The following is a 14,196-nucleotide window of genomic DNA, read 5'->3' on the forward strand; positions in this document are numbered from 1 at the left end:
AATCTGAAGGTGATAAGTCTAAAAGTCCTATCGCTCTAGTGGAGGATTGGAAAGGGGGCTTCCATTGTTAATCTAGGAAGAATTGATTAAAAATTTGTAATATATACTTCATATATGTCTTAACAATATATGAACAAATTATTAAAATACTTTGATATATATTGCATGGTATTTTTTTTCTAGTCAAGATTCAATAGAGAGGTCAAATTTTGAACAAATGAAAAGAACAAAATAGAATGCAAACAAATAAAAAGATATCGAATTTTTTTACATAAATTGATTATATAAAATAAAATATAATTCACAAGACATAAAATTTGTATGGCATTGTTGTTGAAATAATAAATGAAAATGACATTACTTCATCATAAAAATATGAATTTTTTAAACTAAAATATCTTTATAATGCATAGAAATAGAGAAAAATTGTAAAAGCTTTTAATCGATTGGGTAACACAACCAATCGATTGAATTGGGCAAATCCATATTGCTTTGAAACTTTTAATCGATTGGGTAACACAACTAATCGATTGAATTGGGAGATCTCAGATTGTTTTGAAGCATTCAATCGATTGGGTAGTATAAGCAATCGATTAAATTTTAAAAAACCCACATTTTAGTCATCGTTCAATCCATTGGATAATATGACCAATCCATTGATTTTTGCAAAAACTATGCTACCTTGCAATTTTCAATCGATTGTTTTGTGATAACTTGTAGTCCAATCGATTGAGTTATGAGAAACCTGAAATTCAATTGATTGTTTTGATAATCCAATCGATTAATTTTCAAAGAAACACGATTTTACAGCCCTGGACGAACGTCACGGATCACATATAAACTTTTAATCGATTGGAATGGCCAAAAAGTTTATTACGATCAATAGAAGATCTAATTCGTTATTGTTTTTTATTTTGATTGTTAATAAACATAATAGATGAATGACAAAATAATAATTTATAAAATAAAAAATAATTTTTATATTTAAATAAAATATATGGAGTTAATTTGTAATTAAAATTAAAAAAGACTATTTAACAGTTATTAAAAAAACTTAAAAAATATTATTTGTTATGGGACCATTTAATGGTCCAAACGTTCTGAGACCATCGAATCCTTAACCGGGTTAGTGGCAAGGGTGGTGTGAAGAGGGTAACATTTTTTCTTTGTTTTTATTTTTGTGAAAGGGCAAAATTGTCCAAAAAATTTATTTATGGACAAAAGGATGATTTTATAATATTTTGTAACGTTGAGGATGATTTTAATAAGGAAAAAAGGTCGGAGACAATTTTAATTTTAACCCAAGACGTTAGGGACACAAAAAATATTTAACCCGAATAATTACTTATATTATAAATTAAAAAATATAATTGCACATAACATCATTAATTAGATATATTTATAAAATTTTTTAAATTTAATTGTGCATGAAAATAAAATTCATAATAATATAATTATCAAACATAAAATAAATATAATTTAGAAATAAACTGTTTCATTAGAAATAAATTAAGTTAATTAATTTTAGTAACACATTTTTTCTATAGTTATTCGTGGACTAAAGTATTATTTTAATTTTCAATATTTAAGTTAAATTTTAATTTAGTTTCTAATATTTCAAGCATTTTATTTTAATTTAAAAAAAATTCAAATATTGTCCCACATTTAAATTTAATATGAAAAATTAATGAAATAAGTGACGTGAACATTAACAATATTTTTAGTTAAGTTATATCTTTTTGTTTCTACGTATTAGAGAAACATAACCAAAACTTTCTTAAAATACTTTCTCTTTTTATTCACCTTTTTTATATAAAACCTTAAATCCTAATAATTAATTATCAACACTCCAAAATCTAAGAAAAATAATTTATATTGTTGATAGTTGGAGAGGTGATTTCATTTATATACTAAAATCGAACATTATTAATTTTTTAATATATTAATTGGGTTAACTGATGATTAGATTTTTGACGGTTTAGAATTTCATAAATGAATTCTCGTTGCAAGTATAGTTTCTAAACCAATCAATAATCCTTTCATACAAAAAGTTGTTTGTCACTAGTACAAACTCCTAAAATTTATAAACCGAAGTATTCAAACCTCGGGTCGTTCTCCCTAGGAATTACAATAAAGTGTCTTGTTATTGGTTTGAGTTGTTTTGGGGTTTTGATAAGAGGCATGAAAGTAAATGGCAATGAAAATAAACTAACAACTATAAAAGGCTCTTGGCAAGGTATGAAAATTGGAAGTCCTATCCTAGTTATCCTTCTCAATTGTGATGAGAATTGTTCATTGCTACCTCTTAGTTAACCCTTGCTAAATAAAGGAAAGTCAAGTGGATGAATTGACTTAAGCCACAAGTTCTAGCCAACTCCCAAGGAAAGACTAGCTTTAGTGCACTCCAAACCAATTAGCAATCTCTCCAATTATCAATCAACAAAGGAATTAGATAACTCAAGTGTCACTAATTACTCTACCTAGGCCAAGAGGAACAAAATCTACACTAAAACTAAAAGAGACATTTCAACAAACACATAGAGTGCAATAGAAGTAAACATTATTAAATGCAAGAATTAAAGGAATCTACAACTACAAAAACAAGAGATCAACAATAGAAAAACAAAGAAGAACAATTATTATGAATTACCTTTTATTGAATTGAAAGAATGTAGAAGGAACAATACTAGATCTACAACAAAATATAAGAACAACATAAAGGAAATTACAATAAAAGAATAGAAGAAGATGAATGTAACAACAAGGAATTGAGAAGTAGAAGTAGAAGAAGGCAAAGATTAAAACCTAGATCTAAGAACTAAACCTAATCCTAATCCTAATCCTAGAGAGAAGAGAGAGCTTCTCTCTCTAGAAACTACTTCTAAACTAATCCTAATGAGTGTGTATGATTGGCATCCCCTTTTCTCTTCAATCCTTGGCTTTAAATAGCATCTTTGGCGCCAAAGTTGGTTGCAATTGGGCCCCACAACCCTTCAGAATTCGTTGGCCACGTTTTCATTAAAAAATCATAAAACGGCACTGACGCGTACGCGCACAGCATGCGTACGCGTCCATGGGGTGATTCGCAGGTGCGCGCGAGCGCCAGGTGCGCGTGCGCGTCCATGGACGAGTTCAACTTCTTTGACTTTTCATGATTTCTCCACTTTGCATGCTTTCCCTCTTCATTCCTTTGATCCATTCCTAGCCTTTTCAATCTGAAATCACTAACAAACATATCAAGGCATCTAGTGGAATCAAAGGGAGATTAAAACCATCAAATTAAGGGTTGAAAAGCATGTTTTCACATCTAAGCACAAATTAGGAGACAATCACAAAACCATGCTATTTCATTGAATAAATGTGGGTAAAAGGTGATAAAAGATCTTAAAATCAATACAAGATGAACTGTCAAAACGGGGTTTATCATTAACCACCAATTATACCCACAGATTTTGTAAATGCTGACAATAATGCCCCTCACTTTTATTATCGACAAAAATATCATTGGATAATTTAAAAACGTGCACCAAATACCCGTCCGGCAAGTGATGCTTTCTCTGTTGACGGAAGTGTGTGATGTGGCAAAAGAAAAAACTTGTGTGGCAAATAGAGAGCTTAGCTGGACCCGTTCCCCAATTTTCCAATTCATTAACCCTAATCCCCAATTGCAAAATGAGAATGTGATGTATCTGAAGAGCCGTTCAACCATGGATGCAGCAGGTATGAAGCGAAGATCTGCGTCAATGGTAGAAGGTGGCAACAATAGGTGCGAAGACTCTGGTAAGAAGCAATACGACGGTATGTGTCACTGTTCTCTTGCTGTTGTTGCTCTGAGATCAAAGACGAATGCTAACCCAGGGAGGTGGTTCTTTCTGTGCCCACTATGGAAGGTAAGCATGACTGAGTTTTGCCCTCTAATGGGTCTTTGTTACTATTCCTATTTTAATATGTGTTTCGTACATTATGATTGATCTGTTCTTCATGGGTTTTCAATTTTTGTTCTTGACAGAATAAAAACCAGGATTGTAAATATTTTCAATGGATTGATGAATTGGAAGAGCAAAACATGATTGAAGAGGAGGAATGTTCTTGGAACAATAAACTCATGCTATCTTCAGGTGGAAAACTCAAACAGAAGAGCACTAGGAAGTTGTCTGAATCAGTGCAGTATGAAGACATTGACCCCATGGTGCTACCTGTTCTTAGAAAAGAATTGAAGGAGAAATTGAGGAGGATTGAAATTCTTCTAATCATGATGTGCATTGGGGTTGCAATTGGTGTCTACATCAATTTCTTTGCTCTGTTTAAGAACTGAGTTGGACTAATGTTAAATAGTGGATGAAGAGTAAATGTGAATAATTAGTGTGTATTTGATAACTGTGAATGTGCCAAATTTGGTTGAAATAGGGAATCACAACTCTTGTATTGTGTTTTCATGGAACCTGATGTGTTTTAAAAGTGTACCAAATTATTGGACTATAAATTTGATGAGAACCTGATATGTGTTGTGTTTTGCAAAGTGCAGTAAAACCAAATAGAATACTTATAGTACAAACTTGGTAATTAACATTTAAATGTACTATATCTGATCACATTGACCATAAAAGGTTACATAACATTTATAGCAATCCCCAAAAAGTAAATAAACATTTTTTGTAATTCAAGCATAACCTGTGATCAAGTGACAATAACTCTGAAAACAAATTAAACAAATCAACAAAGTTCAATAACTCTGAAAACAAAAAGTACTAAACAGAGTCAAACACAACTTAGTTCAATAACTCTAAAAACAACTTAAACAAGTCAGCCAAAAAGCTCATTAACACTCAGAACAAAGGTTTTCTAAATTAGTTCTACAATATCAAAAGACCATATAACAACACATTCATCATGGCTTCTTCTTTGGTTTTTGTGAAGGCTTTGAAGGTGCAGGTGTGGGCATGAATTTTATGAATCTCTTTGTGGTACCCTTGCTTGCTGCATTCATTAGTTGGTGAGAAACCAATAAGGGAGCACTGGAGCTAGAATTTGGCACATGCACTTGGGCTGAAGTATTGGGCTTCACAGGAATATTGGGCCTTCCAGCCACATTGGGCCTGACATGTGCTGGTCTAAAAGGTACATTGGGCCTCACTGAGGTAGCCCTTGTAGTGGGAGCAGCAGCCACATTGGGCCTGACCTGTGGTGGTCTAATTGTATTATGTGCTGGTACAATAGTGCATGGTGGTCTCATAATGGGGATCTTTGTCCTAGCACTAGATGCACCACTCCTCACAAATCTTAGAGCAGCAGCTACAGCACCAGCAACCTTTGGTGGAGCTGACTTGTTGATAGCAGTGGTTGAATCAGATGCTGCTGTAGGGTTTGATTCCAACCCTTGGGCTTGCTACAAAATCAAAACACAAATTCCAGAAGTCTGTGTATATTGCAGAAAAAACAAGTACAAATGTGTAACTGTGAAGCTAACCTCATTATCAGTTTGAGATTGGGGGTGCCCTTGTGTAACTTGTTGTTCATCTGCTACCTCAAGAGTCTCCTCATAGTACATTTCTTGCTCTCTATCTGATAGATCAGTAGCATCTTCTTGTTCATTTGCTACTCCTGATGCAGTTTTGGCTGCTTGACTAGTTTGTCCCCTAAGACTTTTTTTTCTTCTCTTCACATGTCATGTGTCCTTGCTGCAGCATATACAACAGGTTAGTACACATTTAGAATACAAATGTAACAAGTCATGTATACACTGATTTAGATTACAAAATCAATAGGTTAATATCAAGTGAGGTGTTTACCTTTTTACACCAATTACAAGTAGTTTGACCACACTTTCGCGGTATTTTGTATTGGCTATTACCCTGACGCTCAGATTCATAACGTGCCCTCTTTTTTGTAGGTCTTTCGATTGGTCTTTTGTATAGAGGAGGTAGACAAGAATAACCTTCATAGTTAACCCAATACTCTTCACTGGGTACAGAGTTAATGTGGAACTGATATGCCCTGTTGTAGTGCTCCATACACAACCAGTGATGCACATTGTCTTCAGGCCAATGATTCTTCTTTTGGATAGCAGCCACTCCATGACAACAGGGCAATCCAGTCAGTTGCCACTTTCTGCAGGTACATGTTCTTTCTAGAGTGTTAACAGTAATCCTGTGTCCATATCTTCTCACCTCAAATATGTTATGCTCATCGTCCCCAACCCACTGGGCCTCCCAGTAATTACCCTCTTTTTTCTCTTTTTCCAACCTACTCATCTGAATAGGTGCCAGCTTTCCTGTGTATGATGATAAAGCATCTTTGTGCTGTGCTATAACTCTCGTGATGTAGAACCTCATCTCTTCTAGCATTGTTAGGATACTTCTCCAAAAAACACTACCACAAAGGAACTTCTCCATGCATAGACAAGGTTTAAATCAAACAAACCTCATTTTTCTCCTTCATTTTCTCGTTTTAACTTCTCTCTCTGATTTGTAAAAAAAAAAAAAAATTCTCTCTCTAAAAGTTATAAAGATAAAAATTCATATGCAGTTGTTTAAAGTTGATAATTGTGAGTCAAATTATAATTTAGTCAAACTTATTAAATTATTTAATAACTTTTAACTATTAATTTTACATAAAGATATCTGCATGTGAGTTTTTTCCAAATAAAAATCTTCTCTCTAAAAATATTCTTTGGTCACTCTGATTTCTTCGTTCACACTTTGGGATTAAGTAAAAGATATGAGTGTTAATTCTTTAAATTTAAAAACCAGGGGCGAAGCTACATACATACAAAAGGGGCAATGGTCCCCCTAATTTTAATTTTTTACATGTAAATTATATGTAAATTTCAGTTTAACCCCCCCTTAAAATTTTATTTTAGTCTTATTTTATTGTATAAATATTTTTGGCCCCCTCTAATATTTCATCTAGCTCCGCCCCTGTTAAAAACTCTTAAAAAAATCTTCATAAAAAAATTAATCTTAAAGAAATTGAAATTATTTTAAAGGTGACATATCTAAAGATGACAATGAGTCTTTAAATAGACAAAAACCCTCGTCCATCTCCATTTCTATTTAGAAAAATATCTTCCTATTTTCGTCATGAATTTTCGTTTACTTTTTTCCGCATGAAAAACAATATCCTACACGTGGATATCTATGGATATTAAGTTTTAAAAAATTAAAAATAAATTAGCATAACTATAATAAAATTTAAAATACAATTTAATCTAATGTACCAAATTAAACATAATTCAAACAGAAATTTAACATGATCAATATATACACAAAAAATTCCAATATACAAATTAAAACAAAATGAAATAATTTTTTTTAACAAAACAATATAGTAATTTTCAGTTTAGGATTACTCACATAACATTTTATATATATATATATAAAAGGACAATTAAATACATTTTTTTTGTGAAAATTTTACAAATTTCTGTAAGACATGTATTTCAATTTTCACTTCTGTCTCCATTTAATTGCGAAAATAGATCCTCATTTATGTGAAAATTTTTTAGATCTCGGTTAATTTTTCTGTCATGAATAATTTCTGCAATATCTGCATGTACGAATCTTTTTACCATCTCTTGACATATCGCATACCTCATGATGAGAAATTGGGGAGCAGTAATTTGTGAAAGTAAACAATGATATAAGGTACCTATTTGATATAAATGTAAGTTCTACAAGACTTAGAACCATATACTTATACACATAGAAGCCGAATTGGGTGAGAATATTATAAAAGTTCCTATAATAAATAATACATTAGTAAACACCTAAGTCATATCAAACTTCAATAAGAAAATTTTTGAAACATTTGTACTTTGAAAACATGAGTAACCATCCGCGAAGCGGTTCTGATACAAAGACAATGAAAAATATTCCATAAAATTTAAAAAAAATATTCCATTTAAATTACTTAATTAAAAAATTATATTTAGTAATTTAAAAATTTTAAACTACTTATTATATCTTAATTTACTAAAGCACCAGCTTCTCCTTTAAATCTTCTGTCGCTATAGTCGCTTGGTCGCCAACGGACTCCAATTGTTACTGCCAGATCCATCTCCCCGCTGGTTGGTCAACAAAAATCTTCATAGGCACTGGAAGATCTTTTTTTATTTTTAATGTATTTGACAAATATTTAATAATAAAAGTAAAAATATTAAAAAAATATTTTTTAAGAAGTTATAATTTATATCTTTTTTTAAAAGATATTTTTTTTAAAAAATAATGTTTTTCATATAATAAATGAACAAAAATTTTTTTATATTATTTTATCTAAACATAATTAATAAATAAAAAAATTTTTTAATAAAATATCTAAACATACAATCACTTTTATTTTTATAAAAAAAATTTTTAAAAAAATTATTAAAGAAATACCTTTTATAAAAATGGCATACAAACAAATTCTAAAATTTTGCACTTGTAATTAAACCAACAACAATTTGGGTTGTATTAACTATTTGCTCTTAGTTTTAAATGGCAAATTCACCAATTTAATTTTAACAATATATTTCTCAATGGTAATTTAAATGAATTAGTGTATATGTCTCAGCCATCGAAATTTATTCATCATGATAAGTCTTATGTTTGCAAGCTTAACAAGTCGCTCAATGAACTCAAGCATAAAATTGTCTATTAGTCTTGCTGATTTTGTGTAAACAAAAAAAAGAAAGATTAGATTGTGAAACAAAAAAGTGACTGCCTATGAAATTCACATATACATATTTCAATTTAATTTTAAAAGATTAGATTGTTAATATTTAAAAAATTAACATACATGAATGATGAAAGAATACAATTAAAATTGTAAAGTACTGAAGTACTTCCAAGTGAAAGAAAGTTCTAGACTTGTATTTTATTTTATTATTATTACGCGCACTGAATTCCCAATTAATGATCCTTTGAAAATCGGTACCCAAATAGAAGGTGGGTGGCATTACGCATTTATATTTGCCCCTCTTACATAGGTGTCTCTCTTGCTTTGTTCTTGCGTTTCACACACACAAAAAAAAAAAGGTTAGGGTTTTGGGTGTGTGGTGTGTTTCTATCGGAGATGGGTGGAGGCAATGCTCAGAAATCGAAGATGGCTCGCGAGAGGAACCTCGATAAGCAGAAGGCTGCTGCTAAGGGTAATCCATCTTTCAATTTTCAATTCATCGTTTCTTTTCAAAGGTTTCAAATTAGGTGTTAGATCTGTTTTCTTTGGATGAAAATTTTATGAATTTCGGTTTGGTATTTGCAGGAAGCCAGCTTGAAACTAACAAGAAAGCTATGTCAATCCAGGTATATATATTTGTCCTTCACTTTTTAGTTTTTAGACCCAAATTTGTCTCTCTCTGTATCTGAATTTGATTATTAGCTACTTTGTTTAATATAATTGATGTTTATGTGTGAAATAATCTAGGCATTATAATCTTGTATGAATTAGGAGTGTATGTTATTTCTTTCTAAATGTATAATAAGTTCTTACTTGGTGGCTTGGTTGTTTTCCACAATGAACTGCTATGTCACTTTATCCTGCAATCTCTTACAAGCTTACAGCTGAGAAAGCATGGCCCTATGTTACTTTGTGCTTTTTCTTTTTCTTATTTTCAGTGTTTTTTTTAAGAATTTTGTGAAAAAAAAAGATTTTATTGTTTTCATGTTTTCTCATGTGAAATCCTGAAAACAGAAAATACTAAAAATGAAAATGCAAATTGAACCCTGCATTTGGTTGGGTTGGGGTTTGGGGATTCATTTACATAATTTGTTCATCAAGAATTTGGTGATATTGCTATTATAATGTTGCAGTGAAGACAAAAGTAGAAAAACTCATTGGAAATTTTGGGAGACTTGATGTTTAGATGTGTGATATCCGAACTGGTATTGCTTCAAAGACTTGGCAGAGTGAACCTTATTACTGATCATAGTGTCGTGGTTTTTATGAATGCAGTGCAAGGTGTGCATGCAAACATTTATCTGCACCACATCAGAAGTGAAGTGCAGGGAGCATGCTGAAGCCAAGCACCCAAAATCGGATTTGTATGCTTGTTTTCCTCATCTTAAAAAGTGAACATAAAAGGGGAGGGACATTTGGAGACATGTCATCATCAATCATGGCCTCCTCTGTATATCTATAATCAAATCAAATTGTCTATGTGTGTTTATGTCTTTGGAAATGGGAAAAACAATAGGGGATAATTAGTATGTTTTTCCCTTGATAAATTGTGAGAAACTATGTGTAAGCTCTCTTTTTTATTATCAAAGTGTAACAGTTTCATCATCATTAGTGTTAATCTTTTCTTGCGTTTTTATTTCTCACCATACTAGCTCGCATATGTTTGGACACACTCTGATGTATTGTGTCTCCACCAGTCCACTCTCCACAAATCTAACATTCTCTTAATGTCATGTTTACGGGTGGTTAATGTTGTTTTCTACTCAATAGAAGGGACATATTAACATATAACTATACAATAATGCTGTGTTTCATATTTGGCAATCCTAAATCACTTTTGGTGGGTTTGAGTAGAGTTTTGACTTTGTTTTGAGCATACAATCAAGATTTTTATGGTTGGTGTTACAACCACCATAAAGCTTTGTATTCTTTCTGCATATAGAGTCCTGGATCTGGAATAGAATCTTGTCTCATACTCTCGTTAGTTGGAATCCTCCATCTCAGGGATGAAGCAAAACCAATTGTGATGGCTCTAATGAGAATCACCATAAGCCATAATGTGGTGTTCTCATAATGTATTTGCAGAAAATTTAGGCCCTTGTTCAATTACTGTTTCTGAGATTTGACTTTGGTTCTAGAGGATGAGTTGTTAGCTCATTTGTAGCGTGCTCTCATTTGTAGTCTTGTCAGAATTTCAGCCATTTTAAGAATGGAATATTATATTTTAAAAAAATATTATATTTTCATATTTTGTTCAAAGTAAGTTTTTTTTTTTTTTCAGCAAGTTATATTTCTAGGAATGAAAATATCACCATTTTAATTACTTCTCTGTAGGTATATTTAATTTCCATTAGAATGAAATGTGAATAATAATGCAAAAGACTAAATGACCTTCACTTAGCTACCTTTAACCATCTCTTTCATTTCTCTCCTTGCTGAATTTATTCTCAAACCAAAGCTAGAGACATTTTCTATGCCTCTTCCCCAAATTGATGGAGGCTCCAATGGAGCTGCCCCGCTGTTGATTTTAAAATTACCTTCATAATTTTTAAAAGACTAAGAACTTTTTAAGATTAATTTTAGGGCAAATGACAATATTAAGCCGGCCAGTTTGCATGAGATATTACATAATTAAGCCAAACGGAAAAAAGAGACATGGATCAACAAAAAGCATGTCTCTATTAATCCGAATCAATCCCATTCGAACTAAAAAGTTTAGTAATTTGAATCAATGTTGTTCGAATTAGTGAGGGAGTTTGCATTCTTTGTAGTTCGAATCGTACTGATTCGAATCATGCATGGGGTAGTTCGAATCACCCAAATTCAAATTATATGGTGAGGAATTCGAATTATAGTTCGAAACTAGCTGATTCGAATTATGTGTATGTAATTCAAAATTGGCTGTTTCGAATTAGGAAGTCCCAGACGTGTATAAATATGGTGTGAACGTGAGTTGAGTTCATTTGAGTGAGATAAAATGGCTAGTGAGGAGAGTTTTGTAGTGTTGGTATATTATAGAGGGTCGATTAAGAGAAAGACATGCTCTGGTGTGAAGTTCATTAACAAAGATCCTCTGAGTATTTTTATGAGACCTACGACGAGATTCAATAACTTTTTGAATTCTATAATATAGAAACTTGGGCTGCAAGGCGTGAAACGGGTTCAGAAGCTATTCTATCGCATTCCGATCTCAGTGTTTAGAGATGACGTGAAGTACGATTCTTTCGTTATAGGAAGTGACGAGGATTTGCAGGTCATGTTCTATTGTCATCGCCAGTTTCCCGAGGTCAAGACACCTGAGCTATTGGCAAAGTTGGTTGATGTGGTATCTAGTTCGGGAGGTTCGGACCGGAATACCCAAACTCTAGGCATGGTAGCCGGTTCTAGCTCGAGACCCATTGGTGAATGTTCGTCCGTACCCGTGAATGCGGTTGCCGGACTTATCAACAAATAGCTGAATTCCTAACAGCATCATGATATAGGCTCGGGCATACCTCCTAACTGTGTGCTCATCTGCTCCCTCAGGGAGCTCTCCAAAGGTCTCTTGAAACCAGCTGCAGTTTACTACAAACTTCTGGATTTGGTTCGCAGGAGGTAACACACCCAGCAACTCCTGGAACCACACCCAAACTGGCCGACCACTCTGGATGTATGTCTGAAAATCTGTCAGGCAACCACTAACATAATGTTCATCGATCGGTAGTCCTAGCTCGTACGCCACGTCCTGCAGTGTAATAGTGCACTCTCTGAATGGCATATGAAACATGTGCGTCTCCGGATGCCAGCGCTCAATGAACGCACTGACCAGGGGGTCATCTAGTCTGAACCATCTCTCATTCAGCCTCGCAAGATGGTATAAGCCGGCCATTTGCAAGTACGGAACGCACCTCTTGTCCAGACGCATACCCTGCTGCCATCGCATGCTCGAAATACATCGCTGGGGCTGCAAAGATAATGTACCAGAAAATAAAAACCACTAAAATCATTCACTAACAAAAGATCATTCACCAACAAAATCACTAACAACACCACTAACAAAATCACTAACAAAACTACTAACTAAACTGCTAACAAAACCACTAACATCACTCACTAACAAAACCACTAACATCATTCACCCCCCAAAACCACTAGCAAAATTCCTAACAAAATCACTAACAAAATTCCTAACATCATTCACTAACAAAACTCCTAACATCATTCACTATCAAAACCACTAACAAAATATATAAAAAATTATATATATATATATAAAAAAATTAAGTTATTCACTCCTATTTTAAAAGAACAAGTTCACACTAACCTCTTCGTTGATGACACCAGCTATATGGGCTACTCTATCCAAACGATAAAGTCGGTTCGGATTATCCCCCATCAGCTAAATATTCTGCTCAAGTCTTTGTTGGAGTCGTATTGGATCATTTTCTCTGGGATTTGGTGGGGTATTGATTTGGAATAGTGGTTTGAATGAGGTTACTTCGAACTCCTTATATAGGCAAAACAGGAAGTAATTTGAAACAGCCTGTTTCGAATTACTATGGGCACGGCAATATGAGTAGTTCGAATAAAAGTGATTCGAATTAGTGTGTGTTAGTGTGTGTGTTTGTAATTCGAATCAGGTTGATTCGAATTAGTGTGTGTAATTCAAATCAGTATGATTCGAATTATTATTTATGTGTAATTCGAATTGCACCAATTCGAACTATATAAAAAACTTCTCTTAGTAGAACCTTGTAACGTTTTTTATTTTGGTGAAATTATGTAAAACTACCCTATACTTGATTTATATGCATCATTTGTCCTTAATTTTACGAAACATTAAAATATTTTTAGAATTAAGGTTCATTAATTGTGTTAGAAATTTTAAATTTTGAACTTTTAAGAGAATCAAAATACCATGAAGTGTATTTTAAGAGAAATATTTTTTAACATTAATTTTAAAAAGAAAATACTATCAATTAATGTTATTCAAAATTAGGGTACTTTTGGAAATTTAGATAAAACAAATTAATATAAAAATAAAGAATTTTGTATATGTTTATATGTAAATTAGGTTTTAAGAATCTTTTGATACTAAGAATATTTTTGCAAATTCAAATAAAAAGTTTTAATCTAAAAAGGTGAAAAAGTTGTATTTATATTTGATATATTTACATGTCCTTTTTTTATATTATTTAGTAAATTTAGTCATTAATATTTGAACTTAAATTATTACATTTATTCTTGACAAATTATAAAATATGCTTGAAGAAATTAAATTTAATCAAACACAAAATAACTCATTTATTTGTATATTATGCCATATCCCTAGTATTTGTTTTGCAAACCTAACAAAGAAATAGTTTATGTTTGACAGAATAACCCCTAAAAATTGTATAATTTAATAAAATAATAATCAAATGTGTTTTAGAAACCGTTTACTACTTATAAGTAAAAATAATTTAAGATCTTTTAAATAATTTATTCAAATATTTTTTAAAAATTTAATAAAATACACAACCGTTTTCACCTTAGAAAAACCTGACTATCTTTCTCTTTAAG

The 14,196-nt window shown here is 32.1% G+C and overlaps 2 protein-coding genes across 2 annotated transcripts; one reads left to right on the forward strand and one right to left on the reverse strand.

Moving 5' to 3' along the window:
• Positions 1–8,603: 8,603 nt before the first annotated feature.
• LOC112800141 (uncharacterized protein At2g23090) lies at positions 8,604–10,260 on the forward strand. Its single transcript, XM_025842245.2, has 3 exons — positions 8,604–9,127; positions 9,241–9,281; positions 9,931–10,260. Exons 1-3 carry the CDS (start codon positions 9,052–9,054, stop codon positions 10,048–10,050), a joined length of 237 nt encoding a protein of 78 aa, XP_025698030.1. The 5' UTR covers positions 8,604–9,051; the 3' UTR covers positions 10,051–10,260.
• A 1,262-nt stretch (positions 10,261–11,522) lies between these two features.
• LOC140180677 (protein MAIN-LIKE 1-like) lies at positions 11,523–13,030 on the reverse strand. The gene is made up of 2 exons (XM_072221958.1): positions 12,959–13,030; positions 11,523–12,598 (listed from the first exon to the last, which is right to left on the reverse strand). The coding sequence occupies exons 1-2, from the start codon at positions 13,028–13,030 to the stop codon at positions 12,020–12,022; spliced, it is 651 nt and encodes a 216-aa protein (XP_072078059.1). The 3' UTR covers positions 11,523–12,019.
• Between the last annotated feature and the right edge of the window lie 1,166 nt (positions 13,031–14,196).

The sequence above is a fragment of the Arachis hypogaea genome, chromosome 1 (genome assembly GCF_003086295.3).
Source record: "Arachis hypogaea cultivar Tifrunner chromosome 1, arahy.Tifrunner.gnm2.J5K5, whole genome shotgun sequence".
In the NCBI taxonomy this organism is placed as follows: Eukaryota; Viridiplantae; Streptophyta; class Magnoliopsida; order Fabales; family Fabaceae; genus Arachis; species Arachis hypogaea.